Source organism: Tinamus guttatus, unplaced genomic scaffold (genome assembly GCF_059628265.1).
Source record: "Tinamus guttatus ecotype Peru unplaced genomic scaffold, ASM5962826v1 Tinamus_guttatus_pri_ptg001059l, whole genome shotgun sequence".
NCBI lineage: Eukaryota > Metazoa > Chordata > Aves > Tinamiformes > Tinamidae > Tinamus > Tinamus guttatus.
In genome coordinates, this window is record NW_028289593.1 from 54,696 (window position 1) to 76,501 (window position 21,806).

Below are 21,806 nucleotides of genomic sequence, written 5' to 3' on the forward strand. Positions count from 1 at the left end.
GCAAAGGAAGATGCTATTAGGATTAAGAAACCTCTCTTTCCAGAGTAGTAAGGACTAATTTACCAAAGTGATAGGAATAAGCAATTGCAGGAAGGTGTTTGCAAAGTGTCTTTGCCTCTTCTGCTCTTGTGCAGACTTCTGTCACAATCTGAGCTCAATGAGGAGCACACTCTTTTATTTAAGGGTGGGGAAAGATTTTGGTTAAGATCAAATCTGAGTTTCTAGTGCTTCTTGAGATCTGTAAGAATCTGAAACACAGTTCATTGACATTTATTCTTTCCACCTTTGATGACCAGCTTAATTTTCATTAAGGACTGTAGACTGTCCTTACCTGGGCAAGCTAACAACAGAGTGCAAAAATGAGCTCTGCAATCAGTGCTTTTTAGAGTACAGACAAGGAGGAAAAGAAACGTGAAAGGAGAAAGGCTCAAAAAGTGGCAACTGAAACCCGAATCTCTCTCTCCTAAGCAATTATTGTGGAAAACAAAAACAAACAAACAAGCAAACAAAAAAGGAATGACATTTTGCCAGCCTGTCATCTCCAAATAAATATCTCAAGCTCATTTTGCTGTTAGTCTGGCAAAAATACCCTTTAAAACTGTACTAGCTTGCCAAAATCATGCCTGAAGGCAATTCCACACTAGCCCACTATCCATAAGAGAATATATTTTAGTGTCATCTGAAAAATTTAGGAGATCAGTGTCCTTTAGTGCTCTTTTTAGGAACCTCATTCACTGCCTTACATAGTTATTTTGTGGATTTATCCCTTAATAAACACCTCTGAACCTTTGTCACCTTTGAATGTGCACTTCATGCTCCTGAATTACTTGGACCCTTTCAGAACCCTTTCATTAGCACTAGATAGAAAGTTATAAAATATAAAGCCTACGTAAAATCAGTTTGCCAGTGTATCACATAAAGTTCAGTGTCAGTGACCTACAAATAATTCTTGTGAACAAAATAATTAAATGGAAGTGCATTTGAACACAGCGGGAGATATAATTTACAGAGTTATTTTGGAATGATGTACTTTGAAGATCAAAGAGCCATGCCTTTATAGTTTTTAATATAAGAAACACAAGAAAAAATAATTTATTTTCTAGCAAACTCTTTTTAGAATGCAATGCATAGCTAAACTTGTGCAGATGCTGTTTTTTTTTAATTACCTAGTAAAATTAAATCAAAAAAACAAAAAAAATATTTTGAAAAAGAAGAATCAAGTAAAGGCAGAAGAAAACTGTTAGTTGATCTCTAAGTATCTCTAAGTAGAATTTGATATTTTGATCTGTGAAACCATTGACACCTGCATGTCAGAACTATCTTCTCTGTGAAATACTGCTGTAGTATGGTTATCTTCAGCATTTAAGATTGACTTTATAATAGAAACAGTCACTAGCATGGCAATTACTGTGTGTTTTGTGTTCAGTGTGCTAGCCATTGCTAATATGCCAGGAAGACAATCCATGCTTTAAACCACAAAGGCTATTTTGCTTTGATACCTATATTCAGAGATATTACCTACTGCTGGTATTAAAACCACTGTGTACCCACACTAACTGAGTTTATGAAATTGTCCTTCTAAAACCTATATTCTCCTCTCCAAAAACAATAGATCACTCCAAGTTTCTGCAGACCACAAGCTAAGCTACTTATTTTGACATTCAGGTCACTTTAGAGAACTTGCCAATTTTATCAAGCTTTCAGATATAAGTTAGTTATTGATGCTTTTGAGAAGGGGACAGCTACAGACCTCAATGAAAATCTGTAAAACTCTGGGAGGAAAAAAAAAATAAAGCAATCTTAAGATGGCAGATGACAACTACCCCAGAATTACAAACACAGCTTTTTGCCACTTAATGTCAGTAAAGTAACAGGATTTGTACATATTGAAGGTGCCTATGAAGGCAATGAAGTCACAGTATTTTACAATATCCCTCATAAATACTGAGAAAGTTTATAAACTTTTCAAATAGCTTGAGCTGGTACAGGTGGCATAAACCTCTTACAGTAGGGATACTCTGGGAAAGTGAAGAAAACTTAAAATACTAACCTTTGAATTGAGTTCAACAAGTATTTGAGCAGTAAGATTAAGTCATAAAGAGATCATTCTTGTCCCCACCCCCCAAAAAAAAACAAAACAAAAAAAAGAAACCAAAAAAAAGGCGATATAGTGTGTTATATTCAAGACTAGAAAGCCTGTGATGCCAATTAACTTAAGCTATTTAGGGGGGGAGTAGGGGGAGAGAGAGCACATTGCTGAAAGAAGTGGAAAGGCTGACTTGCTTGCCTTTCCAATTAAGCCATGCAAAGCATAAATCTATGATGCAGCATAATTTCCTCTAAGAGTAGTATAGGAAAGGAAGTAAGAAAGAGCGAGTCAAAGCTCTCCAAAGCAGTTTTTATATCTTTATTATTCGATACATGAAAAACATAGTGTATATTTTTATTAGCAGGGGCTTGTAGCACTTTGAAATATATAGTCTGTGATTAGTATAGCATAAAACAGATTTTATCCAATGCATGTGCTATTTACACAACGTTGGCAATATGCACTGGAGAAATCTATTTCATTCTGGGCTGACTGCTGTTTGGTATTCACGGATATGCAATTAATGCAGGAATATTCTCCATTATAGATAGCCACAAATGGATGAAATACCTGCCAATGCTTATTATTTTTCTTCATTTTCCCACAGTGCTAAAGTGCCTGTAAATTTAAATGTAACATGGCTACATTTAAACACATTTTCATTTCCAGAAATGTGTAGGTCAGTGAGAAGAAAAGCCAGGAAGAGGCAAACAGTAAATGTTTATTTTTACATAGATATACTCAAAACAACAAGCTGCTTTTTCTCTCATGCTTGCCAGTTCTACCACATTGCTTATTGGTTATTATACTTCATGAGTTTCAAGTCTGTTTTTCCATTATTCATTCATCATATAATATTGGTATTGCACATCTATTTGCCAGTGTTGATACCATGAGATTTCTCTGCCTTTGAGTTATGCATAATAAATATCTGTCAGAAGGTATAGAGCTGATATGCACAAGGTTGTTCTGAATATAACTATGTGTATTTACTGTTCGCTGCAGTGGGATGCAATGTGCTCATCTTTTAAAGCTTCTCCTGTCGTTAAGGAAGGTACCAGTATAGCATCTAAAACATTTCTTCTACATTATTCACCTTTGTTGACACAAGGATTTTCTGCTTGTTTTGTTAGTTTCTGTAAATCTAATGGGCTGTTTGTTTTTCTATTTGAGGAACATTTCTGGAATCTCAGAGGGTGGTGATCAGCGGTGCAGAGTCTAGTCGGAGGCCTGTAGCTAGCGGGATCCCCTAGGGGTCAGTCCTTGGTCCAGTCCTGTTCAATTTATTCATCAATGACCTGGATGAAGGCACAGAGTGCTCCCTCAGCAAGTTTGCTGATGATATGAAACTGGGAGGAGTAGCTGATACCCCAGAGGGCTGCGCTGCCATCCAGAGGGACCTGGACAGACTGGACAACTGTGCGGTGAAAAACCTCATGCAATTCAACAAGGCCAAGTGCAAGGTCCTGCACCTGGGGAGGAATAACCCCAGACACCAGTACAGGCTGGGGACTGACCTTCTGGAGAGCAGCTCTGCAGAGAAAGACCTGGGCGTCATGGTGGACGACAAGTTGACCATGAGGCAGCAGTGTGCCCTCGTGGCCAAGAAGGCCAATGGGATCCTGGGGTGCATTAAGAAGAGCGTCTCCAGCAGGTCGAGGGAGGTGATCCTGCCCCTCTACTCAGCCCTGGCAAGGCCACATCTGGAGTACTGTGTCCAGTTCTGGGCCCCCCAGTACAAGAGGGATGTGGAGCTGCTGGAGAGAGTCCAGCGCAGGGCTACCAGGAGGATGATCAGGGGCCTGGAACATCTGCCCTGTGAGGAAGGACTGAGGGAGCTGGGCCCGTTTAGCCTGGAGAAGAGAAGGCTGAGAGGGGACCTGATCAGTGTCCACAAGTACCTCAAGGGAGGCATTGAGGAGGATGGTGCTGGTCTCTTTTCAGTGGTGGCCACTGACAGAACTAGAGGAAACGTCTGGAAACTGAAGCATCAAAAGTTCCACAGGAACTTAAGGAAAAATTTCTTAACAGTGAGGGTGACAGAGCACTGGAACAGGCTGCCCAGAGAGGTTGTGGAGTCTCCTTCTCTGGAGATCTTCAAAACCCACTTGGATGCAGTCCTGTGTCACATGCTCTAGGTGACCCTGCGTGTGCAAGGGGATTGGACTAGATGATGTCTAGAGGTCCCTTCCAGCCTTAAGCATTCTATGGTTCTATGATTCTATGAATCCTTCATTTCTTTTCTCCCGTCTTTTAAATTTTTACAGGGAGAAACACATTCCAGAATTTTATAGTCAACAGATGGTAGGAGCAACTGAATTAGAAGGAGAGTGAAGAGATTAGAGAAGTAGCAAGCATTATAGACCTCTTTTTTATAATATAACGCTAAGTCATCTTGGGCTATTGCATCATTTTTTTTAATTAAATAATGTGCCTGAAAGCAAAGAGCATTATTTTTAATGTTACAAGCAAAATGGAGCTTCCTCACTTGTACTCTCAGATTGGAAAAACTTTAGCTTCAAAGTGCCTTTGAAAGTTGGTGGGTCATTTTTTTTTTTTTTGACTGGAAAAAAACAATCTGTGATAGTCCCCTGAAGGGACTGCAGCAGCCTACACATTCCTGTATATTACAGGCTTTCTGTGCAATCTATACAGCCTCCCGTGACTGGGCAGGGTTTACTTCAAAGGTGCCCATCGCTCATTATGTATGAAAAGCCCAGGATTTGTGTCCTGACAGGGAGCAATAAAATATTAATTAACCCTTCTACTCGATGACAAGATTCAAGGAGTGTACGCGTGGCAGATATCAGTGGTTCCTCTAGTTAAACATCAGGGTGACACGATGGGTGGTGGCCTGACCAGAGCTGGAGGAGAGCAGTTGCCTGAGATGCAGAGGATGCTCAGCAGCAGGGAGGGTCCCAGTCTGCTGGGTGGGTACCCAAGAGAATTGCATGGTAGAGATGAGGAGCCTGCCCAAGCTCTGTATACAAGGGCCCTTAATGGTCATGTGGTGGAGGAAAGTGGCTACTCCAGGCCTCAGATTTGCAGTCAACTTCACTATTATTTGCCTTGGGTCATCAAATGGATCAGATAACCTTGGGATGTTCTTCACAGATCTGTTAATTACAAGTCAAGGAATTAGGAATCACTTAAGACTCTGTTCAACTCTGGCTTCTTTAGAGGGAGACAAACAGACTGATTATTGACTAATAATTACTGAATTTCCCAGCTGTGTCCTTTGCCTTATCAGCCTAAGTTCCTGCACAGACCAAGTACTGACAGTGACAGCTATTGAATTTTTAAGTATGTTGGGAACATATCTTGATTCATGCTTGGTTGGGTTAAGTAAACTGGGGAAGCTTTAATTTCTCTGCATTTAGGGAAAGCCCTCCCAAAAGGCAGCATATAGCTGACCACAGTGCTGTATTGTCCCTTCACAGTTTGACTGGAAGTATTTCACTGCCACTCTGTTCTGTGAGTATGTAATACAGCACAAGACCTGTGGGTTTGGGTCTGACACCAATTTGGAGAAGTGCATCTTTAGTTTTCTCAATTTTGGACTTGACTCCCTTGTCTCCCATCATGAAGCAGACTTGTTAGTAAACCAAGGAAACATTTATTTAGTGAGATTAAGTTGCAAGAAGAGAAACAAAATACTACAAGTACGATAAGTATAAAAACAATCATACACTATACCTAAGAACTGGACATCTTTCCAGGGCTTAGCTTTGCTTATCTAGCATTCCCAAGTGTAGCCCCAACCTGTACCAAAACCCATATATTTCTTTGTAATAAGTATACAAATACATGACTCTCTGATAGCTATATCTTGAACTGGGCTTCTCCAAGGTTTAAATATGATTTTCTCTACTAGCATTCACACCTAACCAGCTGGAGAATGTGATATATGAAAGTGCCATTTACAGATTTTTCTGGAATACAGACATTCTAGGTACCTAAGGGGTATTTTCCAATGGTTTCTGCGTAATTATAAGCCATCCCTAATCTTTCTGTATAGGACTACAGATGCATATATATTAAATATTATATCTCTCTCATATATACTTGGTATTAAACAGATTATCGGTTAGTGACTTAGTATTCTATGGAGACCATTCATGAAATATTATTACCATAGATGACAGACCAACAAATGAGTTGTTTTACCTAGATATGCCCTGGAAGGCATATTCCATATCTCCAAGTGTTTTTGTTTTATGGTTAGACACATCGTTATATTTATGTTTTTGTTTTATGATTTATCTCTTGTTAGGAAAAAATGTGCAAACCAATTTAGAATAACAATGAATATTTAATAGCTAAAATCTTTTGTAGCTTTAAAAGATAACTATATCAATATTGAGCATTAGGGGCAGTGGGTCATCCAGTTCTTTATCTGCTCTGAATATTGTGTGCTGATTTGGATAGAAAAAAAAATGTCATTGTAATTGAGAAGAGTTGGTTTATCACAAGTTTTTTTTACTTACAAATTAACAAGACATTTTCTACGTAAGAAAGAGCTCAGTGACCTACTAATATTAGTTTTAGAATGTCTCAAAAAGCTGAAAACATTTTCTTTATACTTAGAAAAACAGGTAGAAGGGGACCTTCATTAATACCAACAATATTAGGCAATAAAAATACGGAGAATACCATCAGTTTGAAATCTATATATTATTTTTCATAGAATGGTTACTGTGTTGTTGCTCTATTGCTTTATTATCCATAAAAATGGGTAATAAAGGCAACTATTGATAAACTATGTTTAGATATTGCACTTACTTAGTACACTTACCATTAGCATTTCACAAAGGCACTTCACTTAGCACTATGTAGCACGTTATATTTTGATCAAAAAAAAAGCAAAAAAGTTTCCATTTTATGAAACTAATGAGACACACAGCTGATGGATAAAAAAAACCGACAAATCTCAAAATATGATTGTGAAAGGCTATCATCAATAAGATCTTCCATTTCACACTGCCATTTCCTGCAAGATATGGCAAATATTTCAATATTTTGCTAGTAACTTTTGCAATGTGCAAATATATGAAGAATGAAATTAATGGATTAGAGTGATTTGAATTATCTAGCTGAAAGATTGCAGTTCAGCATAATGAACTAGAAGTTTCACTAGAAATAAGAATGTGGATTGGTTTCTATAAAAATAAGATTGTTACAGAAAAGGAGTATCTTCCTGACCCTCAGAGATCTCTGCAGAGTAAATGGGTTAAAACTTTCTGGGCATTATTAAAAAAAAAATGGGAACAGGGAATCAGTATCAGTAAAGCATAGGGTGAATTTAGGAATGGACCTTCCTCTAGATGGCTGCTGCTGACCAGGTCCCACTGATTTGTCATCCTTTTCTATTCCTTTACTGTGAATGTCCTGAGGGCTTTATTCATCTCATATTTTGCTTTCTCTTGAGTTTCATGCCTCATAAGTACCTTACAAATAAACACCTGAGAATCAGTTTTCATTGGGCTTTTACTCAATTGTGTTTCCTTCCTTTTGCCTGCCCTCTTGGGCATCTCACCATTTCTTTTCAGCTTGCTTTCTGTTGTGTCTAGAATTGCCTGAGCATAAAAACTGATGGGTCATTCTTTTGTAAAGGTCTAGCCCACTCTTCTAACATCTTGTAGAGTAACAACCAACTAAATAGGTAAAGAAATGGGTTTCAGACCTGGCTATCAGCTTGCTGTAGGAGATGACAAATACATCAATCTTTTACTGTAACTTTTTATCTGATAAAAAGTACATTTTTGTGTCAGTGATTCAAAGTGTGTCAGTATAGTTGTCTTCAAAATGCTCTAGAAATGTACTCAGTGTGAAATGTTGCAGTTTGAAAGCCATAGTGGCAGTGGTGGTGGAGGGGGAAGGAGATATCAAATCAGTATCAGATTCACAAACAGTCTGTGGACCACAGGTCTGATCACCTTCCTAGGAGCGAATCGAGTTCCCAAATAGTGTGATCAACTATAAGCTCGACTCTGGCAGTATCGGATTCACGAACAGTCCATCAACTGTAGGTCCGACTGCCTCCCCCCAAACAAGTAGTCGAGTTCACAAACAGTATGATTTATTCAAATGCAACATTTACAAAGCAGGTTTCGGATGTCAGTACAGGAAATTCTCTACTAGAGCGTGGGGTTTTTATCTAGCTCTGATGTACAAATGTGCAATCATCACTCACCCCAGAAGATGGGAGAGGGCTCTCAGTCTCGAGTCTCCTCAGGAGGCGTTCCAGTCCGGGGGGAGGAAAGGGGGATCAGCCCGTCGACTGACCCAGGAGTTACCATGGATTCTTCCCTCCTCCTTTTCATCCTTAGTTCATCTTTTATACTTTTCTTGACATTCAGGTGGAGCTTGAGTGACTAGAGTCATACTTAATATTGTTATTGATTGGTGAAAAAGTTTCTCGCTTTCATTTAAAGGTGCAGTCACTAGAAAATCTAGAGCGCATGCTCAGTGAGGGGTGGTCGTTCCTCAGAGGCAGGTAACTTTTGGGATGGAGGTGTGTTTTTGACATTATAATGAGCAAAGTTCAAGCAAAGTTCATTTGAAAGGAGTGATTTGCCACCTTTGCAGTCTCAGCACCGGACATGTTATCGTATATCTCCCATTAGACAGCCACTGTGTGGCTTATTAGCAGCCCAGCACAGGAAGTGCAACAGAGTGTGGCCGTGGTGTCTTCACTCCGCTCCATCCTCCATTACTCCCCTTTGCATCTGCGAGGAGGGCAGATGGTGCTGCCTAGGGAACCGTGGAGGAGCTGAGTCCGTGTGTACCAACCATCCTGGAAGTGGCAACTGTGTATCACTCCAAGCAAGTTTTTGTAATTCCAAAACTTCGGTTAGTCCCTAGTTTTCCTCTCAGTTCCTGCTTTCAAACAATTCTTCCACACTCAGCTAAAAAGTCTTTCCCTGCATTTGGCTGTTTATAGTGTGTGGCTAAAGAAAATCAGAGACAGGTTTGGAAAAATAATATAGGTGGTTAAATCAGTGTGTGGTTTAGCAGTCGGTACTTCTGAGGTACCAAGGCCATAGTAGAAGATCTCTTTTTACCGAAATACTTAAATGTCAGTTGATGCAACAGTCTTGCTCAAAAGAGATTTTTTACATGATAGACATTAGCACAAAATGTGAGTAAAAGCTTATTTTAAAAATTCAAATATTTACCTCTACTTTTGCTAATTGCCTAGTAGATTATTCATGCTTTTACATGTATTCTAGCTTTTTCTAAATGCTTATCAAGAACTGATTTTTTTTTGTTTTGTCCCAAGTATTTAGGTTGCACAATGCAATTCAGCCAGTACAATTTTGCCATTGTTTCTCCTTTGTGGAGCATTCACTATTTCTTCGTCTGTGGACCTTTGATTTCCCTTCCTCCAATTTCCCCTAATTACTACACCAACTTGAACAAACCAATTAGCTTTGTTGCAAGCACTTTGTGATTATCTTCCATGGGCATGCATGGAAGCACAGTCAAGCTACACAAGGGGTGATACATGAGCCATTTATTTGATACAGTAATAATCAAATTTATCAAAGGCCTGTGCATTGGCTGCCTTACAGATATATTAATCAGAAGGCTTGAGCTGAACTTCCTCAAGGTGACAACTTGCTAAGTCCTTCCTGAAAGCCTATTTTCTTCTGTGCTAAGCATAATACTTTGATAATTGCAATTCTTTGTGAACAACATTTAGGCCACCTTGAAAAGACTTTGCTTTTGTCTGAAACTAATTTTTTTAGGCACAGTTGAGGTATTGTTTAGATTTTTCTAGCTGCGTATTTTTCTCAGCATGGACAAGGCTTACTGAATGCCCTTGTCAGCATTTGCCCTCTTAACCTGATATTTTTAAAAGGAATGGGAAATTAAAACAAAATTCAAACAGAGATATGTTTGTATCTGCTTTGGCATCATGATTTTTTTTTTGAGGGACACAAGATTTAAATATTTTATTATACTCAGAATTTTTCATGATCTGTACAGAAGTTTCCCTTCTTCATATACTGCTTCCTTGCTTCTGTCCTGAGGTGCCTAATGTTTTCCAAACATTATATGGGGACTTGTGTGTCTCACTCACAGCTCTGTTTTCTGAGGTGGAATCAGCTGGTGACTGGGCTCCTGGAAGGGCTCTGTGTCTCCAAAGGGGCTTGGCATGGCATGTCAGCACCCTTTGAACCTGACTTCTTTCATTTTAAGACAGAAATTTTTACTTGCTTGTAGCTTGCTTTGGAGGTAAATTTTGACACATCTTATTCCTCTGTGAAGTAGAATAACCTCTGTTTTCTTCTCTGTAAGAATCACTATTTTATAACCTAGTAATTAAAGATACACATCAATCCAAATACTGACCTTAATTCTACTTCTTGTTTTTCCACATGGTTAGTTTTCAGAAATTTAGTAAGTATGTCCTGGAAATATATACTATATTGGACACTTTCCTGTATGTCAAGGGAAAAATGCAACATAACTGCCTTAGAATTATATTTTGGGAAAGCTTCTGTTGGTATTGTACCTACAAACTTATAAACTAGTATGTGATAGGTAGGGGACTATCCTCATATTATTTGATCAGATAATAAGCTAGGTTGTAGTGATGTATCTGTAAAGCCTAGAATTTTTGCCTGTCTAAAAGACTGTCCAACCTCTCATCCCAGAATGAATTTCAAATATCTACAGAGAATATGGCGATACTATTTGTTTTTGCAGTAAGAAAACAATATTAAAGTCTTCCTGTTTTTATACACTTCATGTCTTTCCATTGCATTCTACTCCATAAATGAGATGAGGAAGGATATTTCTTCTGAAAGACCTCACTTATTAAGAACTTCATTACTTATCCACAGAGCTCTTTAATGTAACACAACTCCTATTTAGTGTGTTTAATACAATGCATGGAAAAGAAGAATACCTGCAACTGAATTTATTAGGGGAAATGCTAAGTTAAAGGGAAAGAACTTTCAGAGTGTATCTGATAGCTTCCATTTTGTAATACAACCCTATCTTATTAAATTCAGGCTTAGGTATATTTCTTTCCAGTGGAGACAGTAAAATTTCACCAAGCACGAAAGTTAGTATTTAAATATTCCAACCTTGACACAAATGTACAATTGCCAATGAAATGCCATTCATATCACATCACACAGAACATAGTTCAAGAAAATGAAGGCCCCACTTTTAAAGATCTTATATGGAATCACAGTATGAGTGAATAGTAGTTAAGACTAGTTCCAAAAGAGCAAATTGGAACATAACGCAGTAACTGTATGATGCACCTTCATCTAAAAGTGTGATCTCCAAGCCCGCTCCCTAACCTGTTGGCATTTTGACTAGGCACCGTTTGGGAACTTCCTCTGCAGATCTCAGTTTCTTCTTTTGTGTGCTGTCCCTATTTAAGTGAAGCTCAAGTAAAATCAGAAAACAGAAGTAAACAACAGTTAAGTTCTCTATAATCTTTGCTTGTAGTAGCCTATGTTTTTAATTGGAGCTTGCTGTAGTTCTTAATAAGCAGATTTTCATATGAATAATTAAGGAAGCCTTATTTTGATTTTAACAGATAGATTAACTGAAGCAGAGGAAGAAAAAGGATTTTTCAGGGTTGCTGAGAGAAATAGTGCGAGAACATGACATATAACACCTCTATAGTTCGTCTTTACTTATTGACGTCTACTGCATTACTAATAGCAGCACTTCTGTCTCTTGCACACAAATTAGGTATGATAATTTGACTGTTTCCTACTGTGGGTTGTATTGTAGAATATTTTTTCCAAACTTAAATTCTGACAAGTTTTGTTCTGAATTGTGAATTGTAGTTAATGAAGAGTATATTTTCCTCTGTTGGGAACATTTTTAAAGGCAATATCGTTAGCGATCTGTCTGAGTGTATTTGGAGGTCAAAGCATATATTAAAACTTGCTCTCAGAATGGCTGTGTGGAAAATTAGTGATCTGATATAAGAATATGTGTGACTATGAAACGTCTCGTCAGGATTTCACCAGGCTAACTATGAAAGGCATTGAGCGATTGACCTGGATGTCTGAACGCTAAAACTTTAACTGTGTTCGGAAATCTGCACCAGAAGGACCTATTATGGGAGATCTTTTTCAGGGATTTCCATAGATTAGAAGAAACATTAAGACTTTTAGTCTAGTCAGTTTTTTACCTTGCCACTTCTCTCCTTGCTTATCCACAGAAACTTAATAAAAGGGTTTAATTTTATGTTGAAACAGGTCAGACCATGTGCTCCTTTTTGCATATTTCAGTTTTATTCAATATTTTGTAGCAAAAATCAAACACAAGGTCTGGGAAGATTTGCTAAATCGCTTTCTTTCTGGGGTTAATCCATTCTTAATTCTGTGTTTTAGACACTGATTTGAAAGGAGTTCAGGTAAACTTTTTAATTGTCAGCTGTGATAGAACGATAGAAAGAAATCACCTATGTAATGGCAGTTACATATTGACTTTGTCACCCTTTCTTTGGAAAACATCCTGCCTGGGGCAGGATAAGAAGTGCAGCATGCTCGCTAAGGCCCTGCATCTGGGTTCACCTCCACCACACACCACCTGTGAGAGAAGGCCCTTAGAAGAAAGCCCCTGGGTTCCAGGAATAAGGAACCAATACTGGCGGCTGGGTAAACAGAAAGCAAAAGTACTAGGCTCTGCACGGTCATGAACTAGCTACAGTGCGGATTGGCTCAGTGTGTGTGGCGACATCCTGACCTTTACAACCATTGGCTCCGGGGTGCATGCTTATGGCTCGTGGCCTTGCCATATACGGGTAACGGGTTCTATAACTTCTGGCTGATGCTATAATAAAGGTCTTTGGCCCACCATCACAGAGACCCTGTGCTCCGGATGGGCTCGGGACTCGGCAATAATCACGCCAGAACGAGGTGACTACATCAAGCATTTATTCAGGTGAGAGCACATAAAAGAAGCAAAGTATGGATAACTACTCACGAGGTGATACCTGCTGGCGGGATACTGAACCCGAACATACTCTCGAGCTGGCAGACCAGAGAGAGAGAGTTGCTGGCCGGCTCCTGCGGAGACAGCGTAGGCCTCAGAGTTAGGAGTTTCTTCTCTCCCCCGCTCTCTCCTCACTGTCCAATTTAATGCCCGGTGCATCCTGGCACATAGGGTCAACACGACCCAGGAGGCAGCCCAGGGGGGCGGGCAAACTCCGCCTCTAGTTGTGCAACTCTGCCCCACTGGGTGCGCAGGTGCGCATCCCAGTCGGGGGTCCCAGCCCTCAATTCGAGGGTCCTGCCTTCCTCCTCTTCTTCCTCATTTCCAGGTGTTTGACCTCCAAAGCTAGTTTGGAGGATGTCTGCGGTTAAGTTGGCTACAAGCCCGGCTGAGCGGCCGGCTTCAACAGGTTTCAGAGGGGTCTGCCTGCGAACCGAGCTGAGCAGCTGCATCCCTGCTCCTTATCACTCAGCCTAGGCAGGCAAACATCTTTTTCTCAAGGTCTGGCCTCTTCTTCTCACAGGAGATTTTTATGACTCTACAGATCACAGAAATTTCCATCTCCAATACATGCCACCCTGTGATCTGTAGAGATCATAAACAATCATAAAGATTCTCACCTCCTATACATACCACCCCGCAATCTGTAGAGGTCAATCTATCGTAGCCAAGCGCCCGAACAGATAACGTTTTCATAGCAGTTTCAACCATGCCTTGTGTCAGCATCATTATGCAAGGGATACAGCATATGATAATATTGGAAATAGAAATAACAGCTCGAATAACAGTTTCTATAGCCATGGACAACCCCACGTCCATCGTCCGAATGGAGTCCGATCACCATCCACTGTCAATTCATGAGTCAAGTCCTGTAACGTCCGGACCTGGGCATGCATAGATGTAGTGTGATCGCTTAGAGTCATGCAGCACATGCCCCTGCCTCCTCACATCTGCGGTCATGCATAAGCAGAAGCATAGCCATTGCAGCAAGGTTGCGTGCTGAGCCGAGTCTACATCTACTAACAATGATGGCAAAGCTGTCGTTGTAGCACTGCAGGATTTTGCTAGCCAGCATCCCAGTCTGTGTAGCATGGTCAGTGCTTGCGCGGCAGTGATCCCTGGAGCAATGACGTTCTTACATCTCTCTGTGTTTTTTTTTTTTTTTCCTTTGAACCTGGTATGTAAAATGATAAGCCGCCCTACTGTGCAGGGTGGCCTAAGTAGTCCAGCAGGCCTACATGTGAGTTAGCAGAGTTAGCATAAGCAATTTTTCAGGCAAGTTCATAGAATCATAGAATCATAGAATGCTTAGGGTTGAAAGGGACCTCTAGAGATCATCTAGTCCAACCCCCCTGCATACGCAGGGACACCTAGAGCACGTGGCACAGGACTGCATCCAAGCGGGTTTTGAAGAGCTCCAGAGAAGGAGACTCTACAACCTCTCTGGGCAGCCTCTTCCAGTGCTCTGTCACCCTCACTGTTAAGAAATTTTTCCTTAAGTTCCTATGGAATTTTTGATGTTTCAGTTTCCAGCCATTTCCTCTAGTCCTATCAGTGGCCACCACTGAAAAGAGACCATCCCCGTCCTCTGCACTCCCTCCCTTGAGGTATTTATATACACTGATTAGATCCCCTCTCAGCCTTCTCTTCTCCAGGCTGAACAGGCCCAGCTCCCTCAGCCTCTCCTCATAGGGCAGATGTTCCAGGCCCCTGATCATCCTTGTAGCCCTGCGCTGGACTCTCTCCAGCAGCTCCACATCCCTCTTGTACTGTGGAGCCCAGAACTGGACACAATACTCCAGATGCGGCCTCACCAGGGCTGAGTAGAGGGGCAGGATCACCTCCCTCGACCTGCTAGAGATGCTCTTCTTAATGCAGCCCAGGATTCCATTAGCCTTCTTGGCCACGAGGGCACACTGCTGCCTCATGGTCAACTTATCATCCACCATGACACCCAGGTCTTTCTCTGCAGAGCTGCTCTCCACAAGGTCGGTCCCCAGCCTGTACTGGTGTCTGAGGTTATTCCTCCCCAGGTGCAGGACCTTGCACTTGGCCTTGTTGAATTGCATGAGGTTTTTCACCGCCCAGTTGTCCAGTCTGTCCAGGTCCCTCTGGATGGCAGCACAGCCCTCTGGGGTATCGGCTACTCCTCCCAGTTTCGTGTCATCAGCAAACTTGCTGAGGGAGCACTCTGTGCCTTCATCCAGGTCATTGATGAATAAATTGAACAGGACTGGACCAAGGACTGACCCCTGGGGGACCCCACTAGCCACAGGCCTCCAACTAGACTCTGCACCGCTGATCACCACTCTCTGGGCCCTGCCATCCAGCCAGTTCCTAATCCATCTCACTGTCCACTCATCTATCCCACACTTCCGGAGCTTGCCCAGGAGGATGTTGTGAGGGACGGTGTCAAAAGCCTTGGTGAAGTCGAGATAGACGACATCCACCGCTCTCCCCTTGTCTATCCAGCCGGTCATTTCATCATAGAAGGCTATCAGGTTAGTCAGGCAAGATTTCCCCTTGGTGAATCCATGCTGACTACTCTTGAGCACCTTCTTGTCCTCCATGTGCCTGGAGACAACGGCCAGTATGAGCCGTTCCATCACTTTTCCGGGGACGGAGGTTCTGTGTACTTAGTCTCAAGTTAATTATGCTAGCTGTCACTCATGCCAGCAGCAGGCCGCCTGGTCTACACTTGCCTCCTAGATGACCCTCAGAGACAGAGGTGGCCATCACTCACATCAAGGTCTGGCATGGCATGTGTCCCCACCGCTCAACGCCTAATGGGTTGCAGCCAACAGCGGAGCTCGAGGTTCTTCTTGGTGGCAAACACAGAGGCCAACCCAGTCTTGCCCTTGACTATGGTCGGAGACGCTTAGGCTTTTCAGCTGGTCATCAAGGTAGTGTCTCACTTGCCTCATGCTGTAGCAAGCTGCTATTATGGCAACGCTGTTGCAGGTAGTTAGGGTCTGGCGGCCGGAAGATATCGCGCTGTACGGAAAGATAGGGCCCCTAATAGCCAATAGTGTTAGTTTATGATGTAAGCAGACGGATGTGACGTTGTAAACCTTAGCTATATAACACCTTGTTACCCATCAATAAACGCCATTTGCTGTCCACCACATTGGTGTTAGCGAGCTGATGGCCCGATCGGCCTGGGGGTGGTCACCGTGCCGTTCCTGAACCAGGTCGCCACGCCGCTTGAACGGCAACAAGTGGTGCTGAAACCCGGGATCATCGCCTGGACGGGTGAACGGCGGCCGGAGCGGCTGGACCAGCCCAGCGGGGAGGACGCTCCCAGACCAACAAGGAGGATGGAAGCCCTTGTGAAGGTCGTATCGCAATTAATTACATAAATATTGGGGGATTGATTTTAAGCCAAAAGATTTTACTCTCGCTGTTGCAAGGCTTTTAAAAATTAAGGTTATAGACCAGCCGGTGGATATTCTCCACCCTGAAGTGTGGGAAAAATGTACCAAGGCGTTAGCCGAGGAGACGATGTCCTCGGGTTGTGGGAAAAACCTTAAGGCTTGGGGAAAAGTTGTACAGGCGTTGCAGAAAGCTATGAAAGAGCAGGAGACCTGGGTGGCGGTAAAGGACTGTTTGTTGGCCACCTCGAAAACGGGAGTCGGGGCAGCCGCACAGACTTTGCACCCCCCAGATGATGGCGATTCTGCTGAGTCTAAAGATCTGCAAGAGGGCGATGCGTCCCCTCAATCCCCGAACCCCGTCCCACTTACAGAGGAGCAAAAACAGCCGAAATCTGTTTGGAGCGAGCTAGCCGAGGAAGCTAGAAATATCGAAAAGAAGTCAGACCATGGAGACACCTGGGTCAGGCCACCGCCCTATGCCCCTCAAAATGGCGCTGTGCCACAAGGAGAAGGGCGGGGCGAGGATGCTCCCGGCGGGAACAGACGGGAACCGTTAGATAAACAAGAGGGGGAGAAGAACAAGAACAGATGGGAACCGTTAGATAAACAGGTGGGGGAGGAGAACAAGGAGGAGAAAGGTGGTGGGGGTGACCGGTCAGGTGAGGGAGGCCCGAGTGAGGCGCTGAGAACCAATCAGAGCGACCGTTTGAAAAAACGCGCTTCCGTGAGTAGGAGGCGGGGCGAGCCAAGGAGGGGGGAACAGCCCGCCCGCAAGGGAAGTGGGCGGGGCCAGAGCCCAACGAAAAAGTACCGGAGCCCGGAAGTGACCAGTCAGTCGAGTTCCGGCTCTGGCTCCAGCTCCGGCTCCGGATCAGACACTAGTGAGGACGAGTGGCTCACAACTGATTCAAACTTAAGGAAGGAGAAAAAGAAGGTAAACAGAGCTAAGAGCCAAAGAACTAAGAGCCAAAATATTCCCATTCGAATTAAAGAAAAACCGCAAAAGGAAGAAACCCCTCTCACGGACTGGAAGGAAATAAAGATCGCGTGTGCCGAGTGGGCCCCATCGGCCGCGCTAGCGTTCCCAGTCCGGGTGACGGAGGCAGGACAGAGGGTCTACTCGCCGATAAACCGTAAGGATGTGCAAATGATTGTTAAAGCAATTGCAGATAAAGGGATTAATTCTGCTATGGTCTCAACCCTCATAGATGGTATCTTCGGGGGGGACGATATGCTCCCGTTTGATATAAAACAAACTTGTAGGCTAATCTTTCATGGAGCAGGCATGATCGTTTTCAGACAAGAATGGGAAGACAACTGTACAAAGTGTTTAGCCCAAGTAACTGGGGCAGATCATCCATTACACGGCTCCAGCCTGCAGCGGTTAATGGGTACAGATCCAACAATGATCACCCCCCAGGCGCAGGCCCATGGCATGCAAGCCCATGAAGTTATGGCAACTACTTGTGCGGCCAGAGAAGCTATTCGCACAGCCTGCAGAGTTGTTGCCAGACCATCACCATGGTCCTCAATAAAGCAAAGTGAAAGTGAGAGCTTTACACGATTTGTAGATCGTCTCCAGGCAGCGGTTGACTCTTCGTCCCTGCCCACAGAGGCAAAAAGCCCGGTCGTAGCGGAATGTTTACGCCAACAATGCAATTCGGCAACCAAAGAAATCTTGCGATCATTGCCGGCAGGGGCAAGTATCGCAGACATGATTAAGCATGTTACAAAGGAAGAGCATCTGGCCCCAATTCAGGCGGCTGTTCATGCCGCAATAGCCAATGTAATGACATGTTCTAAATGTGGCCAGGCAGACCATGTTGCAGTAAACTGCCCTTGGCTGGGGGACTCGCTGGCAGCGTTCCCCCTACGCCAGAATCGACCCAAAGGGCCGTGTTGGGCCTGCGGTAAGAAAGGACATTTCGCTAGAGAATGCAGATCCAAATTCCAGGGAAACGGGGCGGGGAGAGGGCACCTGGGCCATGCACAGCCCTCTCCCACTCGGAACATGAGGTGGCCCAACTATGCCAACCCTGGATGGAGCGGGGCGTTCTCGAACCTGCTACCCCCTCGACCGACCAACTTAATGGCCCAATCGACGGCCGAGCTAAATCAGCCCCTATCCCAGGGACAACAAGAACCACCCCTTGTGGACGAGACCCCAGGGTGGCCCTGGCAGTAAAATGTGACAATCCGCCGGTGGTGTGGGGGATCTGTTCCCTCTATAATACCTTAAATGACGCCACTATTAGTGTCCCCTTTTTAATTGACACTGGAGCAGATGTTACAGTTATTCCTGAGACAAATTGGCCCCCACACTGGAAATTGGAAGACACACCCATGGTAGGTGGAGTCGGCGGATTAACCCGAGCTCGAAAGAGTGTTCAATTGGTAGCAATCACGCTTCACACTGAAAAGGGGCCGGAGAAAACCATCACCCTTTTTCCATATGTCATGGCAGGAGTCCCACCCTTGCTGGGAAGGGACGCTCTGGCTCTATTAAAAGCCAGGGTGACAAATTTACTCTAAGGGCCACTGCCGTACACCCACCTCCACCAATTAGACTGACGTGGAAATCGTCCGACCCAGTGTGGGTTGAGCAGTGGCCCCTATCCAAGCCTCGAATGGATGCCCTTCTCGAGCTAGTTGACCGCGAATTGCAGCGAGGTCACATAGAGCCCTCCACCAGCCCATGGAACACCCCAGTTTTTGTAATACCCAAATGAAACGGCGAGGGGTTCCGTCTCCTCCATGACCTGTGTGAAGTAAACAAGAGAATCCAACCCATGGGTCCTGTTCAAACGTTGTTGCCCATGAACTCTATGATACCGGAAGGACAACCCTGTGCTGTCCTTGATATCAAAGACTATTTCTTCTCGATACCTCTCCATGAGGAAGACAGAGAGCGGTTTGCCTTTTCTGTTGTGTTTCCAAACAGCCAGCGCCCCAACCTATGCTTCCAGTGGAAAGTGCTGCCTCAAGGAATGATCAATTCACCCACTATCTGCCAGATTACGGTGGATCGTGCGTTGGCACCAGTCCGGCGCAGCAACCCGACTGTAACTATCATTCAATACATGGACGATATCTTAATTGCTGCACCGTCAGGAAGGCAGGTGGACCAACTGGTGTTAACGGTTTCAGAAACCCTAAAAACAAACGGATTCGAAATCGCGAGTGCAAAAATTAAAAGGGGATCATGTGTAAGTTTTCTGGGAGTAGGGATCACAAGTTCTTATGTAACCCCCCCCCCCAAATAAAAATCCGTCGGAACATTAAGACGCTCCACGATATGCAGCAGTTAGTGGGATCCTTACAGTGGCTCCGCAATATTATCCTGATCCCTCCCGAAATCATGACCCCCCTGTACGACCTCTTGAAAGGAAAGAGCCCATGGGAACGAAAAACTCTAACGACAGAAGCAATGGACTCTCTCGATTTTATTGAACAGCAGGTATCATCAACCACACTCGCCAGGTGGAACCCAAATATACCACTTGATCTATACGTACACTTTATGGAAGGAGGGGGAGTAGGAGCTCTAGCGCAGGGCCCTCCTGAAAAAGCTCAACCAATACAATGGATAGTCCTAGGAAAACCATCGTGTGCGTTTTCTCCGGGAGTCGAGTGTCTTGGCAATCTCATCATGAAAGGCAGGAAACTTGCCCTAAGACACCTAGGTATCGAGCCTGCCAGGATATACCTGCCCTTCCGCAAACAGCTCCCAACGCAATCAGTGGCGATGTCAGAGTATCTGGCCATAGCTCTCGTCGGATTTGGTGGAGAGGTCCGGTACGCCACAAAGCCCCCCTGGACCCAAATGCTGACAATTGTCAACATCGACCTCCCACAGAAGATCATGGACCGACCCCAACAGGGACCAACGGTCTTTACAGACGCATCCTCAGCGACCTCAACTGCGGCGGTGTTGCAGATAGTTAGGGAACGGCGGCCGGAAGATATCGTGCTGTACGGAAAGATAGGGCCCCTAACAGCCAATAGTGTTTAGTCTATGGTGTAAGCAGACGGATGTGACGTTGTAAACCTAGCTATATAACACCTTGTTACCCATCAATAAACGCCATTTGCCGTCCACCACATTGGTGTCAACTAGCTGATGGCCCGAGTGGCTTGGGGGTGGTCGCAGTGCCGTCCCTGAATCAGGTCGCTGCAGCCATTTGAACTGCAACAAGTGGTGCCGAAACCCGGGAAGTCATCGCCTGGACGGGTGAACAGCGGCCGGAGTGAGTGGACCAGCCCGGCAGAGAGGACGCTATCAGAGCAACAAGGAGGATGGAAGCCCTCGTGAAGGTCGTATCGCAATTACATAAGCATTGGGGGATTGATTGTAAGCCAAAGATTTGTAAGCCAAAGATTTTTAAGCCAAAAGATTTTACTCTCGCAGTTGCGAGGCTTTTAAAAATTAAGGTTATAGACCAGCCGGTGGATATTCTGAAGTCCCTGAAGCGTGTCCCTGAAGTGTGGGACAAATGTACTAAGGCGTTAGCTGAGGAGATTATGTCTTCAGGGTGTGGGAAAAACCTTAAGGCTTGGGGAAAAGTTGTACAAGCCTTGCAGAAAGCTAGAAAAGAGCAGGAGACCTGGGTGGCAATAAGGGACTGTTTGTTAGCCACCCCGAAAATGGGAGTCGGGGCAGCCACACAGACTTTGCACCCCCCAGATGATGGCAATTCTGCTGAGCCTAAAGGTCAGCAAGAGGGTGATACATCCCCTCCATCCCCGAACCCCGCCCCGCTTACAGAGGAGCAGAAACAGCCGAAATCTGTTTGGAGCGAGCTAGCCGAGGAAGCTAGGAACATTGAAAATAAGTCAGAGCATGGTGACGTCTGGGCCAGGCCACCACCCTATGCCCCTCAAAATGGTGCCGAGCCGCAGGGGGTAGGGTGGGGCGAGGGTGCCCCCGGCGCGAGTGAGGCGCCGAGAACCAATGGGAGTGACCGGACAGCTGAGGGAGGCCCGAGGGAGGGGCCGGGAGCGAGCCCGAGGGAGGGGCTGAGAGGAGGTCCGAGTGAGGGGCCTGGAGCGAGCCCGAGTCAGGGGCGGAGAGGAGGTCCGAGTGAGGGGCCTGGAGCGAGCCCGAGGGAGGGGCGGAGAGGAGGTCCGAGCGAGGGGCCTGGAGCGAGCCCGAGTCAGGGGCGGAGAGGAGGTCCGAGCGAGGGGCCTGGAGCGAGCCCGAGGGAGGGGCGGAGAGGAGGTCCGAGTGAGGGGCCTGGAGCGAGCCCGAGGGAGGGGCTGAGAGGAGGTCCGAGCGAGGGACCTGGAGCGAGCCCGAGTCAGGGGGCGGAGAGGAGGTCCGAGCGAGGGGCCGGGAGCGAGCCCGAGTCAGGGGCTGAGAGGAGGTCCGA

The 21,806-nt window shown here is 44.6% G+C and overlaps 1 protein-coding gene across 1 annotated transcript; it reads left to right on the top strand.

The window, feature by feature from the left end:
- The first annotated feature begins 13,862 nt into the window (after positions 1-13,862).
- Positions 13,863-19,630, top strand: LOC148590859 (uncharacterized). The gene is made up of 5 exons (XM_088538379.1): positions 13,863-13,934; positions 17,135-17,328; positions 17,389-17,984; positions 18,722-18,783; positions 19,379-19,630. The coding sequence occupies exons 1-5, from the start codon at positions 13,863-13,865 to the stop codon at positions 19,628-19,630; spliced, it is 1,176 nt and encodes a 391-aa protein (XP_088394505.1).
- The last annotated feature ends 2,176 nt before the right edge of the window (positions 19,631-21,806 follow it).

What these genes read in the sequence shown, in the direction of transcription:
- LOC148590859 (XM_088538379.1), top strand. Translation starts at nt 13,863, where the DNA reads ATGGACAACCCCACGTCCATCGTCCGAATGGAGTCCGATCACCATCCA. An exon ending in CAATTCATGAGTCAAGTCCT is followed by an intron (nt 13,935 to 17,134) that starts GTAACGTCCGGA and finishes AGAACCAATCAG; the next exon opens with AGCGACCGTTTGAAAAAACG. An exon ending in TCAGACACTAGTGAGGACGA is followed by an intron (nt 17,329 to 17,388) that starts GTGGCTCACAAC and finishes CAGAGCTAAGAG; the next exon opens with CCAAAGAACTAAGAGCCAAA.